The 16,136-nt window shown below is 45.5% G+C and overlaps 1 protein-coding gene and 1 pseudogene across 1 annotated transcript in view; both read right to left on the minus strand.

The window, feature by feature from the left end:
* Window positions 1–2,344: 2,344 nt before the first annotated feature.
* LOC132360088 (protein transport protein Sec61 subunit beta-like) lies at window positions 2,345–6,247 on the minus strand (annotated as a pseudogene).
* THSD4 (thrombospondin type 1 domain containing 4) overlaps window positions 3,538–16,136 on the minus strand; it is a 588,874-nt gene continuing 576,275 nt past the window's right edge. Inside the window, exons 16-18 of the mRNA XM_059912858.1 lie at window positions 14,350–14,529; window positions 10,022–10,166; window positions 3,538–9,548 (exon numbers count right to left, since the gene is read on the minus strand). Coding sequence (XP_059768841.1) covers window positions 9,406–9,548; window positions 10,022–10,166; window positions 14,350–14,529 — 468 coding nt within the window. The 3' untranslated portion in view covers window positions 3,538–9,405. The remainder of the gene's footprint in view (window positions 9,549–10,021; window positions 10,167–14,349; window positions 14,530–16,136) is intronic.

Here is a 16,136-nt window from a genome sequence, read left to right on the forward strand (position 1 = left end):
GGTGTGTGTGTGTCTGTGTGTCTGCGTGTGTGTGTGTGTGTGTCTGTATGTGTCTGTGTGTGTCTCTGTGTGTGTCTGTGTCTCTGTGTTTATGTGTCTGTGTGTGTGTCTGTGTGTCTGTCGTTGTGTGTCTCTGTGTGTCTGTGTGTGTCTTTGTGTGTCTGTGTGTGTCTGTGTGTGTGTCTGTATGTCTCTGTGTGTGTCTCTGTGCGTCTGTATGTGTCTGTGTGTGTGTGTCTGTGTGTGTACATATCATAGAAGTGTGCTGCCCACTGTTGTTGGGCACTCCACCTCGAGCATGAGAATCTTTGTGAAGCCACAATAATCAACAACAACATCTGCTGTAATGTGTATTACTTGCTCAGGGAGTAAGTTCTGGGTTAGGTTAGTTTTCAAGGGAGTTTTTGTCTTGCACATGGGTTTATGCAGTTCTTGTGGAGAGGCAGTGCCATGCAGAGGAACAAGCACACACTATGAGACTAGACAGATATGTGTTCGACTTCCTCAGCCACTTAGGACCTGTGTGATCAAAAAATTTCCTCATCTGGCTGAGACCTGGTTTTCCTAGCTATATTCTCCTTGCATCTCAATTTATTTATCCATAAAATGGCCACAAAATGAAGTGTTTGCTTCGAAAGTGTTATCTTGAAGATTAAATGATGTAAAAGGACCTAGAGGACATCTGGCACATAGTAGGTGCTCAATAAGTTAGGGTTTCCCAGCCTCAGTGACGATAAGCATCACCCGGGACTGGCTCTGGCTGCTGCCAAAAACATTAGTTTCCCTTCCCCTGTCCTCTTTTTGTACTTTATTCCCTCCAACTTTTTATTTTAGAAAATCTCAAACCTCAGAGAAGAATAATATAATGAACACTACATACCCTTCACTAATATTCAGCAAAGTGCGTTTTACCTTATTTGCACGTATTCTTTCTCTCTCCACATACACGTGCACACACAAACAATTTTACTGACGACCCACGTGAAAGTAAACTGCAGGCCTTGTGACCTTCATCCCTAGGACTGCCACAGTGTGTATTCCTGCCCGACCAAACACCACCTTCACATCCAAGAAGTTTTACTTGGATTCAGTTGTGTCATCTTAAGTACAGGCCATGTTCAAATTTTCCCTCTGCCCAAATGTTCTTGATCACTCTTATTTATTTACTCATTTATTTATTTTAATTAAAAAAAGTTTTTTTTAACATAGGCCCTTGTTGGTTATCCATTTTAAACATAGCAGTGTGTACATGTCAATCCCAAACTCCCAATCTATCCCTCCCCAACCTGTCCCCCCGGTGACCATAAATTCATTCTCTAAGTCTCTGTTTCTGTTTTGTAAATAAGTTCATTTGTATCATTTTTTTTTTAAGATTCTGCATATAAGCGATATCACTGATCACTCTTTTTTTGAGGGTCACTGTCGCTGAGTCTATTACGGGAACGTGTTATTTTGAACTAAGTCTGACTTGCGGGCCCTTCTCTTTCAGAGCTGCTGGAGGTAGATCTTGTTGTCTGTCCTAGAGATGCCTGGAGATGGCTGAAGACAGTTACCCCTCCAGATTCTCCCTCCCCCATCCCGGTCACCATCCTGATCCTCTGGGCTCTTTCCTGGTGGCCAATTGACTAAATACAACGTGTCATTCCCAGAACTGGAGACCGAGGGGTCCAGCTTGGGTCTGACCCCTGAACAGGGGCTTGTGGCCTCCCTCTCAGGGGCAGCTGTACATCTTCAAATGCAACCTCCGCTCACACTGTCATACTGAGCATGGGTAAACTAAGCAGTACTGCACTTTCTCATCAACAGCCAAGCACCCTATCCCGTCCTTTGGCAATTAATGTCATTGATTGGAATCAATGTGGAGAGAGAGACTGGAGCTAATATATGCTGAGACCATGTGACATGCCAGGCCCTGGGGAGATGGACATGGGAAAGACACAGGCCGGCCTCTAGGGGAAGCCGACAGTAGAATCCTAGTGCCACCAAGTGTTAGCTGGACACGAAACCTCTCTGAGTCTCAACGTTCTCATTTCTAGAAGGGGACAACATTCCAACTCCCTAGGTCTGCTGTGAAGATTTAATAAGACACCATGTGTGAAGGTACTCAGTACAGTGTCTGGCACATAGTAGACTTCTGATTTGGGTGTTGAAGAATAAATGGAATTTGGGGGTAACGAAAATGTTCTGGCAATGGTTGCACAACACTCTGTACTAAATACCACTGAATTTCACACTTTTTTTTATGAATTAAAAAGTTTATGAGCCATAGAAAAAAAATTGATTCCTTAAAATCAATTCTCATTAAGTTCCCTGTAAAACAGTTAGCTTACAGAAACTTTCTTTCTCATGAACAGAAAATCACCATGCTTTTGGTCCAAGATATGTTGGGGTTTTTTCCTTTCTTCTTCAGATGACAGATAGATGGATGTAGCTGAATCAGTGAACGAGTGTACTTGCCCCAAACGTGCAACAGGAATACAGAAGCGACCAACAGAAGACCCATAACCAATACCGGAACAGGGCCAACTTTGAGCCCCGGTGAATCCTCTGTTTAGAATCGCCACATCCCCCCAGGGCCGGCTGAGGTCGTGCGGCCTGCGCTCCCCGTTCCGCAGCTGGCGTTCTTCCTCTGCCAGACCGTGGATCTCGCCGCCCCGGCGGCGGCCACTGCTTTGCTGGGAGAGCGCCCTGAGGAGCCCACGTTAGTGCCACTGGGGGTCGGACCGGGCACGCAGAAGACAGGAGGGCGGCAGGAAGCTGAAGTGGACGGCGGGGAAGCGGTGCAGCCCGGCGGCCGGAGAGACTGATGCAGGTTCACACTTTAAAATGATTAAAACAGTGAATTTTGTGAAGTGAATTTTACCGCAATAAAAAAGAGAGAGTAAATGAAGATTTTCCAGGCAGAAAAGGTGGATGGGAGGGATGGGAAGGATATTTGAGGCACAATAATAATTTTCTGAGAGTTACTGGTGCTGCTGTTTGCAGGGCACCCAGCGTCAAGGGCAGAGCCTGTAGGCACTCCACTAGAGACTCTTTCGTCCAGGGTGACTGTCAATGGGCTTTATGACCTAAGTCATATTTCACGTTATTAGGCATCAAGATAACCCGAAAGGTTTTGTCGAACACTCTGCTAAGCTCAAGCCCAAGGTAAAGTCAGCCCGAGGAGAGTTGGAAGAAGTTGTATTCAAGTTGAGAGATGGAGCCGCACGAATCAGCGCAGTGGGTCCCAACACTTTCTGCCTCCTGGGGGAGGTTTAAAGAAATACCTGTAAAAGTACAATCCTGTAAAACAAACCAAACCAAACATGAAATCCTGTAGAAGTGCACATGCCTGAATATTTTCTCTTAAGCTCCTCAGCCAAGGTTGAGGACCCGTGTCCCTCCCTGTCCTCTTAGGGGTCCAGGCACCCCCAGAGCCAGAGTCCCACAGACCAACCGACCTCTAAAGGGCTCGGCTCTTCTTTTTAGAGGGCTGTGCGAAGCGACGTGAGTAGAAATGGAATAAGGCCCGAGAAAGCACAGACGTGTTAACAAAGCTGACTTTTTAAAACCAGTTTATTGTATTTTTACAATAATAAAAATAAATTAGTCATACACAAAAATAGTTGTCATTTTTGCTGAAGAGAAAACAGATTATTTACTCATATAATTCGCCTCCGCCTCTTTAAGCAATAATTGACACCGTTCGGGTGACTTGGGGTGGATGGGGTATTCTGTGGGTTCTTTGCTCCTGGCTGTGCAGTTGAAAACCCAGAGCTCCCACTCAGCAGTGTCCAGCGGGGGCCCTGGAGGCGTGGTCAGAGCAGTGAATGCATCACCTCCCTTACAGCCCTCCCTGCCCTTGCCAGGGGACCCTGCCTCCGTCACAGCTGTAAGCCAGCCTCCCGAACAATTTCCTGCTGGTGATTCTAAGGAACGAGGCAAGACAAAGAGAAGAGATGAAGAAGACCCTCCTAATTCCTTCTTCAAATGTTTGAGGATGAGGAGATGGCAGATTACATGAGCAAATATGATATTCAAGGTGGAAAGGTGGCAATCCAGAGAGACCTGCTTCAGGTATAATCCGAGGGTAAAAACCCCTGAATGAGTCGAAAAGCAGAGTAATTTATATTCAATCTTAAAACCCAGGAATTTGGCTAATCAGTATACTAAATTGTAACTATGGACTTGGAATAAGACATCACGTGCAGCAACTTTCCGGGAAGCTGGGTTAGTAGGATCAAATAATTTTACACAAATGTGGGTCAAATATGTAAATAAATACCTATTAGGTCCCTTTAAAATTAACATATTCTAAATAATAGAACTATTTTGGTGTAGTGACTCATTCTGCCCGGTAGAGTTCAGAATACACATTTCCTATAAACATCTTGTATTTACAAAGGACAAAATAATAAGTTATAACAAAGTATATCCTTCTGTCAAACTGAATGGTGGGGATCTGGGGGTCAAGGCAGGTGGAAATTATGTAACAGAATGGCTTTCCTCTCACTGAGGCAAGGGGCTCAACGTCTGGAAGATACTAAGAAAGCTGGCTAGAGAATCCCACCCTGTGGGGGTCACTTTTCCTCAGCATGATGGCAGTCTCCCACTGTTACCCACTGAATAGAAAGAACCAGGAGTGTGGTTGAGAGGGGAGAGAATGACGTAGCTCCAGCAAAGGCACAAGAAAGCAAAGTGAGTTGAGAAAGTGAGATGGTATTCAAAGGGTGCTAGTCTAGCCGAGGTTCTGCCCCCATCAAGGTGTGTGACCCTGGGCAGGGAACTAGCCATCGGGACAACTGGTTTCTCATCTATGAAGCAGGACCAGACAGGGCAGCTCTGACCAATTGGCTAGTGGTTCTCCGAGGTATGAGGCCACATTCAGCCCTGGAGAGGGGTGCAACACTGGGCTCAAAATGGTAGAAATGGGAAGTACATGTGCCGTGTACTTGCCATCCCAGACGAGGTGAATCACTTGAAGCTGTTCTACTTACAGAGTCACCAAAGCCCAGATTGGAGAGAATCTTAAAAGTCCTGTTGCCCCAGCTGGGTGCTCGAATCCCCCCTTCAGCACCCATGACAAATGGCCGTTAAGCCTCTGCTGAGACCTCCAGGGACAGGTCAGTCACCACCAACCACAGAGCGCTCTACCTTCTGAAGGCTCTCACTTGTAGAAAGGTGGTTCTTCTGCAAGAAGTAAAATGTGTCTCCCTGCAGCTTTTACCTTCTGGTCCTAGGATGGCTCTCCTCCGGGCTAAACATTCTCATGAAGTCCTTTCCACTGCTTCTCAGAGTCTGCGCCCCTCATCAGGATTGGGCGTGCTCATCTGAATGTTATACATTACCAATATTCTTTTTAAAGTTTCCAACAATCACAAATACGGTTCACCAACATTTTCTCCTTATGTAGCCTAAATGTCGTGTGTGTTGTGTGTGTGTGTGTGTGTGTGTGTGTGTTTGGGGGTAGTTCCATCCCACTTTCTTGACTCACATTGAGCTTCATCCACTGAAACTCTTGCATCTCCCCCACCTTGTACTTGTATAGTATTTTTTAAAATCCAAAGATGGGACTTTATGTTTCTTCCTGGTGAATTTTGAAGATCCCAGGTTTCGTTCTAGTCTCCCAGACATTTTTGGTACTAGAACATGTCATTCAAGCGTTACCTCTCCAGCTTTTTGGCATCCACCAATTTCATCAGGAAGGTGTCTAATTTCCCATCTAAGCCATGTAAAAAGTGTTTCATATGGCAGGATCAAATGTTGGCCTCCACCTGCCAGGCTGACAGAGGTTCCCTCAGGTTTGACTATTCAGCCTGTTTCAAGGGAAGTCATGTTTCTTTTTACCACTTATATTTGTGTCTTTGACATTAGAAAGCAGATATTCAAATTCTAAAGTGGCTGTATTAAAGAAAAAGAGAGCCACTGGTTTAGTAAGTTACTAGCAACATCTGGGTTTCTCTCCCTGCCACACAGCTTGACAAAAAGAAATGAAGCCAGTGTCCCTCATTTTCATCCCTCTGGAAGGTCATTCTTTTTAAAGGAAAGAGTGTTGAATGCTAAACACTTTGAGGGTGAGTAAGTGATACACACCCCAAGAGCCCTGGGCCACAGAAGTAAGGCAACGGGACAGATGGGGACAGTTCTGAGTGCTTCTGTCACACTGCAGCTCCTCTAGGGCGGGGACTGGCCCTGCTCATCTGGCTTCCCCACCAGCTCCCAAGCAGGGGGCACTGTACACGCCTTTAATGAACTGTACTGACGCCATCTAGTGGCCGGGTTTACAAGCTTTTTTTTTTTTTTTTTTTTAATGCCCTATTTCTTATGCTGCTCCTTTTCTAAGGGGAGAAAGGCGAGTCCACATGAGGATGGGAAGGATGGGCTGCACTGACTGGCCTTTGCCTAGGCTGCAAGGAGCACACTTTCCGTTTCTAATAAGTGATAGTAAAAAAAGCAAACTATTTCTGTTTGCAGTTTTGTTGATTTTTTTTGTGAGAAAAACACAGAACAGCTTTAATTTACCTAATTTCAAAATTCAGAGCAGGGACTGACGCAATCTGGTACACAGGAAAAAAAAAAGCTGTATTAAAATGTAAATTTCAGTTCTGCATCATGGCCAGTTAAGGGACGAGGCAGAGGACTGAGAAGGAGATGGTGGGTCACGGGAAGGAGAGGGTGAGATAAAGGGGACAAGAAAATGAGAAAGAGGCATCTCTGGAGGGGGAAAGGAACATTGTCACTGCAAATACTAAAGGACATTATCATGTGTGTTGTGCTAAGAACAAAGGCATTTAGACGTTGATATAAGAAACAAGGAGATTAGTAAAAATTGGATTTCCAAGTCAAGCTGATAAAACCCCTCATCTAGCAATCTATAAGCTTTCCAGACGTAAATGAATTCCAAGATTAACTCAACTATTTGTTGCAAGAGAAAAATGACCCCTAGTTTCAGTACTTCTTTCCCCTGAAGACATGGGGTTGATTTATTTGCTCCTACCCAATTCCACAACTGGCAGGATGGCCGTTCTCATGAGAGGACCACTGTCCCTTTAAAGAACTTTTAGGTAACGTTTAGGAGCCACAGGACACTGCTGGATGTCAAAGAGACAAAGCCGTCACTGCCCCAGCCCAGTCGTGAGAATCCTGAGTTGGAAAGACCCAGGATGCTCACCTCCCACTTGGTGGAGAAATCCCTTTTAGGCTGGAGAGCTCACTCATTAGGACACCATACCTCTGTTAGAAGGTTTTCCCGCAATCTGAGCTGAAATCAGCCTTTCTGCTCTTCCACCCATTGATCTTGCTCTGTCCCCCAGCAGGTAAAGAAAGCTTCCTCCAAAGAATCCTTCAAATGACTGGCTTGTACAGCAACATCTGAGAGCAGTTGCATAAAGGAAACCCTCCCTTGGGACAAGAAGCAAAGGCAAGTGGCGAGAGGGAAAGAGGGGGTGCTGGTTGGAAACCAGCCATATGCTTGGCCTCTCTGGTCTGTTTTTGCTTGGTGGGCACAGGAATCTGGGCCTCTGTCCTGCTGCTTATTGCATGAGTTATGTAAGGATCAGGAGAGATAGGGTGCTTTCTGAAAGCTCAAGGGTAGTGGGAACCTAACGGAGTGTGTAAGACTGAGCTGGTGATACTGCTTCCAAAAGCTGCAAATCATCATCAAAGTAGCGGATTTTGGGGTTAAAGGGCTCACGGGAGAAACTCAGTTGCTATGAATTTCAACGCAAATGCTTGCTTTGAAAGGGAAATACGCCCAGGACCATAGTACTAAATAAGATAAATTTTCTATACGCTTCCAATTTGTTCAGCCTGATTATTTTTCTTAGTGGGTGTAAGAATATATATATATACGTCCCCCCTTCTTTATCCTCACTGATTTTTCAGATAGCTCATCTTTCATATGCACTGCATTCCCCTTCCAGCCAGAGGCCTCGGGAACTACAGAGTTATGAGAAGTGAATCAGGGAAGACCCTGCCGCTGCGGCCATCGTGGAGGAGTTCACAGCCCCTTTTCCCAGGCTGGCTGCATTAATATAGATCTTAGTGCGCACATCTGGGAAGGGGGATATAGGTTGTGAGTCATGGGGGAAGGGAGGGATGCAAAGTCACAGAGAGACATCTGCAAATCAAACCAGAAAGACCCAAGGGAGACTCTTTCTAATATAAACATAGGGCTTTTGCTGGGATAGGTTGGTTAGACTTTGCACTGGGCGATGTGTGGGGAAGAACCCAGGAGAGATGTCTGAGGAAGGGGCGAGAGCCCAGGGGACAGAGCTGTGTGCTCTGGAAATCTGCTCTGGGAGACAAAAGGCCAAAGGGTCCACGATGTAGGATTCCATGGGCGGCATGTACCACTGGGGAGAGGAATCAGAATTTCAGGCAATCACCTTGCTACCCCAATGGCTTTCTTACCTCATGGCATAGTTCCATTAAGGATGGGGTTTAAGAAACTGTGCAGAGTCCTGTCACCAGGACCTGTGACTCTGTGGGGCAAGGGAAAAACGAAACAGACTCCTGAAACAACTGAGTGCAGGAGATAAAGGCTTGACTTTTGGCCCGAGGAAAGAATTCAAAGGTCTGGGCTTTGTTTGCTGAATGGGAAACTTTTCAGCCTCTAGGTCTGAAATGAAGCCACATCCTGCAGACCTAAGCCTTCTGGACAGGCCTCGGGGTGAGGGCTTTGTGGTCAGACGACTGGGGTCAGGACTCAGCTCTGTCACTGAATGGGTCAATTACCTGATAACGTGGCAGGTAGGTTACCTAAGTTTAGTCTCAGTTTCCTTGTCAGTAAAATGGGGACAACGATTCATTCCCTGACTCCCATTCTGGGGCGCTGTGCTCACAGCCGCTAATGAGCTAATATCTCTGAATACACCTGCAAAACAATAAAGCTCTAAACTGGCATGAGATACTTGTGTCACAAGGCTGGAAAAGAGCCTAATGTCTTTGAGAGTAAAAAATAGGCACAGCCGGGCTGAGGTAACAGAGGGATGCAGGCATCCTAGCAAGGCTTGGGGGGGGGGGGCTCTGGGGTGGGGGGACTGTCTCCTCTGATTCTCCAAGGGGCGGCGCTGGTATTAGAAAGGCCAGCAGCACTGGGGCTAGGCAGTGCCCAGACAGGGCCTGACTGCTGACTTAGAAAGTGCCAGGATGGGAGTCGGCCGAGAGCTGCAGGCAGTCCCCACCGCTCGGTCTGCAGAGAGCGCAGGCGCCAGGTTTCTGAAGGAGGGGTCGGCAGTTCACGGTGATGTTCAAAGGACACCCGTGGTCTCGCTCCTGGGCACCGCGTGTACACGTTATGAAGGCGGGGTGCTGACTAAGCTGGCTGGCAGCTCCACAGGCCAGGGAGCCCCCAGGAAGGGCAGCAGTCAGCCAGCCCCACTGCTCACAGACTCCCTGACCTGCCCACGGCTGCGCAGCGGGGTGTTATCTGCTCCCCAGGAAGCCCGAGTGCCTGTTGGCCACGCGCGTGCAGGAGACGCAGCAGGCGGTCTTGTAGTAGTTGTAGACGCAGAGCCTGGCCTGGACCACCACGTTGCAGTTGTAGTATCTGTCCTTGCAGTTTTCGTCTGTAGCAGAGGAGAGGAGAAAAGACTCTCTGAGCACGAGGGGCAGCCTGGACTCAGGGAAGGAGAAAGGGCGGTGGGTGTGGCTCTTCACCCCGGTCCTGCTGTTTATTATTGATGGGAGGTGTGAGTGTGGGCTCAAAGCTTATATTTTTTTCTTCTTCTTTAAGCATGCAGTCGAAATCTATCTACTTTGGCCATAAGGATGCTGGAACCAAATCTCCGAGTGCATTGCCATTTTAATCAATTCCCATGTGAGTGTATCTGTTGATGGGTGGCTTGGATTGCCATCTGTGCTATCAACAGGCAGCTTCAACTATGAAACATACACCAAAAGGATGCTGACCCCCTTCAACTCCATGACTAGGCACGAGGTCACAGAGAGAGCTAGATGAACCTGGCAATTTCATACCAGAGAACAGGACGGAGCTTAAGAAAGATGAATATTTTACTCCAAGATAGGACTCCCTACTTACCAACTTCAGGGACGCAGTCCTGAGGGTTACAAGATTCTTTCTCTTCTGGTTTCAACTGAGGGTCACAGAGATTACTTAGGGTCATCTCATCAGACAGACAGCGCACTTCCCGGACGCGGAAGCCGCCCTGGCAGCTCTTGGAACACTGCCCCGGGGAAAAGGAAGAAAGTTAGATTTCTTGATAGCCCATTAGCTCAGCACACGGGAGAAGACAGATATTGGAAAATTTCAGACATCTACCAAAGGAGACAGACTATTACACTCCCCTGCACCTAACAACCAGCTTCAACACGCATCCACTCATGGCTAGCCACGTCTCGTCTGTGCCCACCCAGGTCCATTATTTTGAAGCAAATCTAGATATCATATCACTTCTTCCATAATATTTCCGTCTGCAGCTCTAAAAAACAAAGACTCTTAAAAAATTACCACGATACCATTATTACACCTAGAAATCAACAATAGTTCCTTATCTTCAAAGATATATTCCAGTGTTCCTAATTCCATTTGCCTTGTGAACCTCAATTTTTTTAATAGAGTTTTTTTTGGGGGGGGTAATCAGGATCCACATCAGGTCTGTATATTGCAGCTGGTTGACATGCCTTTTACAACTCTTAATCCATGGGTTCCCCTCCCCTGTGTTTCTTCCCCCTTGTACTTTATTTGTTGGAGGAACTGAGTCATTTGTCCTGTAGAGTTTCCCATAGTCAGGATTTTGCTGACTGCATCCCCATGGTACAGTTTGACATGTTCCTCTGTCTTCTGCATTTCCTGTAAATTGGAAGTTGGATCCAGAAGAGGCCTTAACAGGTGCAGGTTTGATTTTTTGTGGTGGGACTACTTCATAGGATGTGTATGGCTGTCTCTCTTTGGAGGGGGTCAGCAGCCACTGTTGAGCAGATCCATTAGCTCATTCGGGGTTGAAAAATGGTGATAATATCCTAACACCTCTTCTTCTTTTATAAGCTGAGAATCTAAAGAATCCCCACCCCTTCCTCACATATATTTACTCTCTGGTTACCCAGTGGTATGGCTTGTTTAGGAGAGACAGGGTAAATGCTGGACTATTTTCTTTTATTTATCAGTTTTCAGAATAATGAGTTGGTTCCCCTAACATCGTCCAATGGTGGAACCTCTAATTAGTTTTTTGTTTATCATTACAAACTTACTATAGATGGATGGATTTAAACATATGTGATATATTTCATTAAATCCATGGTAGCTATTATTTTTACTGATGCTCACTGATGCCCCATCAATGGCTATCAGGAGCCCAAGAGTTGGTTCTTGAGCCCTTTGGACATGAACTCGTCTTTGAGAACCTCCTTGCTATCTGGTATAAAAAAACATCCCGATCTAATTTATACCTATAACAGTCACAGACCTGGAATCAGCCATTTCTCTAAGAATTCTTGGTTCCTTTTAGTGGGGAGTGGTATTTTGAAACCGTATTCTGGCTGATAGGCATGCCATTTGCTACTGAGTTGGTCATTGTTTCCAGGCTCTTTCAGTGGATAAAACAGGGAAAAAATTTTTTTTAAGATAAATTAATTTGTGAGTTCATACTGATATTTCTAAGTCAAATTCAGGACAACAGGATTTTCACTTAAATCTCTTCTACTTTTGGTCTGTATCTTCTTTCTCCTAAGTTGAGAATCCTATTTCTCAAGGATACTGGGGATAATAGAGCTATACTATCATACTAGCATATTTACTGTTACATATATTATCACAGTACCATAAAGTAGATTATTCATTTACTTTATCACCCATTATACACCCAACCATCTCAGAACACAGGACAACAGCCATCACTACAAATGTGATTATTGCAAACAATACAAACACTTTTCTGCAGTCCTTTTTGTCCTTAGGGATGGACAGTCAAATTACTGTGGTTTACAGCCACATGCAAGAGTGCTGATGCCACCAACTGCATACATATTTAGGTTAATTTGTTTCATTGCATTTTCATTTTTAGGGATTTCTTTTTTAAAAAGAATAATTTTGTCAAAAATTTTTTTTTATTTTTTGGCTGCATTGGGTCTTCGTTGCTGTGCGTGGGCTTTCTTTAGTTGTGGCGAGCAGGGGCTACTCTTCGTTGCAGCACCCGGGCTTCTCATTGCGGTGGCTTCTCTTGCTGCGGAGCACGGGCTCTAGGCGCGTGGGCTTCAGTAGTTGTGGCACACGGGCTCAGTAGTTGTGGCACGCGGGCTCTAGAGCGCAGGCTCAGTAGTTATGGCGCATGGGCTTAGTTGCTCTGTGGCATGTGGCATCCTCCCGGACCAGGGCTCGAACCTGTGTCCCCTGCATTGGCAGGCGGATTCTTAACCACTGCACCACCAGGGAAGTCCCTGTTTTATAATTATATAAAATATTTACTTAGTTCCAAACTCAAATTTATAAAACAAGGTAAATTAAAAAATGTCTTGCTTCCATCATCTTTGCTACTCTAGTAACTATATATTTCATATTAGTTTCAGTTCACTTATTTATTTTTAAGTTTACATGCAGAAAAATTCATTTGTTGTGGTGCACAGTTCTGAGTTTTGACAAATTCAGAGAGTCATGTATCTCCCACTGCAAACAAGACAGAACCTTCATCACACACAACAAATCCTCTTGTGTCGTCCCTTTGTTCACCCTGCCCCATCCTCTGGCAATCACTGATCTGGTCTCTGTGCCTATAGTTTTTTCTTTTACAGAATATTATGCAAATGTAATCATACAACATACAGTTTTGGCGGGGGTCTTTCTTTCATTTAGCAAAATGCATCTGAAGTTCCTCCAAGTCGTGGGAGGTATCAGTTCATTCGTTCTTGTTGCTGAGTGGTACCCCATTGTTTGGACGCACTGCATTTTGTTTATCCACTGACCTGCTGAGGGACGTCTGGGTTGTTCCCAGGCAAGGCAGGTGTCTTTGGAGTTGGTGGCCTTTGACGTGGCCTGGTGAGTTTGGCCCTTTCTAGACTCTCTAAGCAGAATGGCAGAAGAAAATAGTGATCTGTTCCTGCTTTCTCAAGGGCCTTGGCCAATATCAAAATAATAAAATGGTATTTCCCAGAAGTTGGCAAAACATCTTTGAAACTCAACACTTCCTTTATTCCCATTTGCATCCGAGGTGTGGTTCACCACATACCCAAATGGCTGTCATACACTGTCTGAAAACAGAATTCTCAGCTTTTATTCACATATTTTATAAGGAAATCCCTTTGATCACCTTTGAATGATTTTGAGGAAGGATCTGGCCTCTACTCTGGACTGACCTACAGCCACTGCTTGACGATCTTCCCTGACAAAAAGCAGAATGAACCCTGGTCCCCTTGTGTCCAAGTCATATGAAATGGTCACTGGGAATGATGACTTGAGGAATTTTTCTGTTTTAGGAAGTTTCTTAACAATAAACTCTTTCACTTGAAAAAAAAAGAATTTTATCACTGTTTCCATCCCTTTCCATTTCATTCCTTACTAACCTAGTTCTCTATTCACTCTGTCTCTCTGTAGCTCTGTCTTTCTTCATTTACCCTCCTTCCGTACAAAAAGGATTGGAGATGGCTTAAGAAACACATAAGAGGGCCACAAGATAAAAAATAAGTGAGGAAACTGGGGTAAAAAGAAGATAAAAGTAGGAAAGAGAAAGAGAAGCCAGAGAACATTAGCACCTATAAGTCACTTTGTATATTCTGATAAACTCTCTCTTAGAGATGGGCCACAGTTTTGGCTCCGAGTTTCCTAGTAGCCAATTCAAAGAGAAAAACAGGATCAGTCCCATAATCCATATTGTCTATAGGATTTTTAAAAAGTGTACCACACACACACACACACACACACACACACAGGTATGGAGGCCTGACAGAAATTCCTCCAGTGGGATTTATAATGAGATCACTTCATGATGTTGTATTCTCAACAGTATCCCTGAATCCTTTCAGCCATCAATCCTCTGCAGCAGTATTTCTCAAAATGTTGGTTACACCTGTAGCCAACTCACCTAAGGAGCAAATTCCTTGGCCACGTTGGACCCAGAATCGGCCTTTTCAAACAGATCCCAGCTGATTCTCATGCACACAAAAATTTGAGAGTCACTATTTTATGGCCTCTATAGTTTAGAAATCAAGATCGTCCCAGTCTCAGGCTCCCCACTCCCCGCCAAGCAGGCTGAGTCTAGGGCGCCCTGGCTGTGACCAAGTAGAGCTGATTGCTGCAGGGAATCTACTCAAGGGCTGAGCCCAGTGCTTGGTACCCAGTAGGTGGCCCAACAGTGAGGGGGGAGGGGGGAAGCATAATGATGTACTAACACAACCTCTACCAAAAGCACCGGGACTTACCATGCTCCATTCTGTGTTAAACCATTTGGCTCCACAGGGCTTGAGGTGGCAGGATTGCTGGCTGGGGGGTCTCTCCAGGAAGGAACATTCATAGGGGTCCAGCACTTCAAAGGTGTCAGCATTCTTCCTAACACAAATCACCTCCCTCTGTTGGGTCCCGCTCCCACACTCGATGGAACACTGGAGAAAGAAGCAGAGAAGGATGGGTGTCACAGGACAGAAAGGGGACGAGAACTAGCATCCATTGAGCGATGTTTACCAGAGTTTACCATCATTGATTCAGTGAGGAAGAGCCCGAGGGTGCCCGGAAAACATTTCTGGAGGAAAAGTTGCACACAGATTCCAATTTTCCTAACACTTCTGTGTCTGGAATGGAGAGTGGGTGCCCTGAGTTCTCACAGCTTGAGGATGCTGGCTGCTGAGGTCCTGGCACCCTCGGTGAAATGTGAGTGAGATGGTGTCCCGTAGGCTTTCCCACAGAACATACCAGCCAGTCAATTTGGTTCTGTCTGGCAGACTCTGACACCTCCCACTGTAAAACAATGAACTAACATTCTAGTTTATCTGCTGGTCTTTTAGGGGAGGGAACTGGGAATGAACTCGTTTCCCAGAGTCTGCATGCCTCTGGATGAAGGGCTACATTAAAATTCTTTGGGACACACAAAGCTGAGAAGACCACAGACTTGAGACAATGTCCCCTGGTCAGCCCTCCGCTCCCAACAGGGCAGCCAGCAGGAAGCCTTTGTCCGCAGAGTCCAATCCCCGGCTTCTTACTTGGAGCTGAAGCTCGCTGGAGTTGCGGCCACGAAGAAGCCACTCAGATAATTACACGTCTTGGTTCATTGTGTTTTAGGTTATGGAAATACGATGCATGTAACCGCCTATAGGTTATCCTATTTAGTATCTATTACTTTGTAAAATGCTTTTTGTTCATGTTTGGTGTACTCTTAATACCTTTTGATTAAAAAATTTTACAAGCTGTGATCTATATACTTTTAAAGACTTTAAAGAAGCTATTGCCTTTATGAAGAGCCTGTAAAAATGTCTACAGCTGAAACTCAATATTATCCTTGCTTCTGTATGCAGGCACATGGTGAAATAAAAACAGGGTGGAAAAACCCACGTCACTGCCCAGCAAAAGTACCCCAAATCCAAGCCAACAGACTATGGATTATTCACACATGGCATAATAAACATCTGCATCAGCAATTTCCACTTTGTGCCTTTTTTTTTTGCCATCTTCACAGACATCCAGAAAACTACAAGGCTTCTTAGTTTTGGGACTGTCTGCTCAGATGTTAGAGAGTAAATGTGATCCAGACACAGGGCCAGACAAGAAGGCTGCTCTTAATAGCTAAAGACTGTGAAAGAACCACCCCCCAAACCCCCCGCAAGAACTAAGACAATCTAAGGGTGAAGTAAACCCAGAATTGACAGGGAAGAAAGAAAGCATCTGCGCATGAATAATAGACCTGGTGGAATATCTTATGAATAAGAGTTGGGCTACTTTGTCTCCAGAGTAGAAAAAGACTCCCTAAGCCTGACAGGTCTCATTCTCTTGGGCTGGCTTCTCCACCAGCCTCAACAGGACCACTGCTAGCACTTGTGCTCACAACTTCCCAGGGAGTCTCTTCCCCTAAGTCCACAAGAAAAGTCCCAGGAAAGGACTCCATTTGGCTCGGCTTGGGTCACATGTCCATTCTGGACTAATCACTGTGACCGGGCCAGTGGGGTGTTCAAGAGGCCAACTCTCATTCAAACCACGTGTCTGGAAGGAACATTTATTT

The sequence above is a fragment of the Balaenoptera ricei genome, chromosome 2, assembly GCF_028023285.1.
Source record: "Balaenoptera ricei isolate mBalRic1 chromosome 2, mBalRic1.hap2, whole genome shotgun sequence".
Lineage (NCBI taxonomy): Eukaryota > Metazoa > Chordata > Mammalia > Artiodactyla > Balaenopteridae > Balaenoptera > Balaenoptera ricei.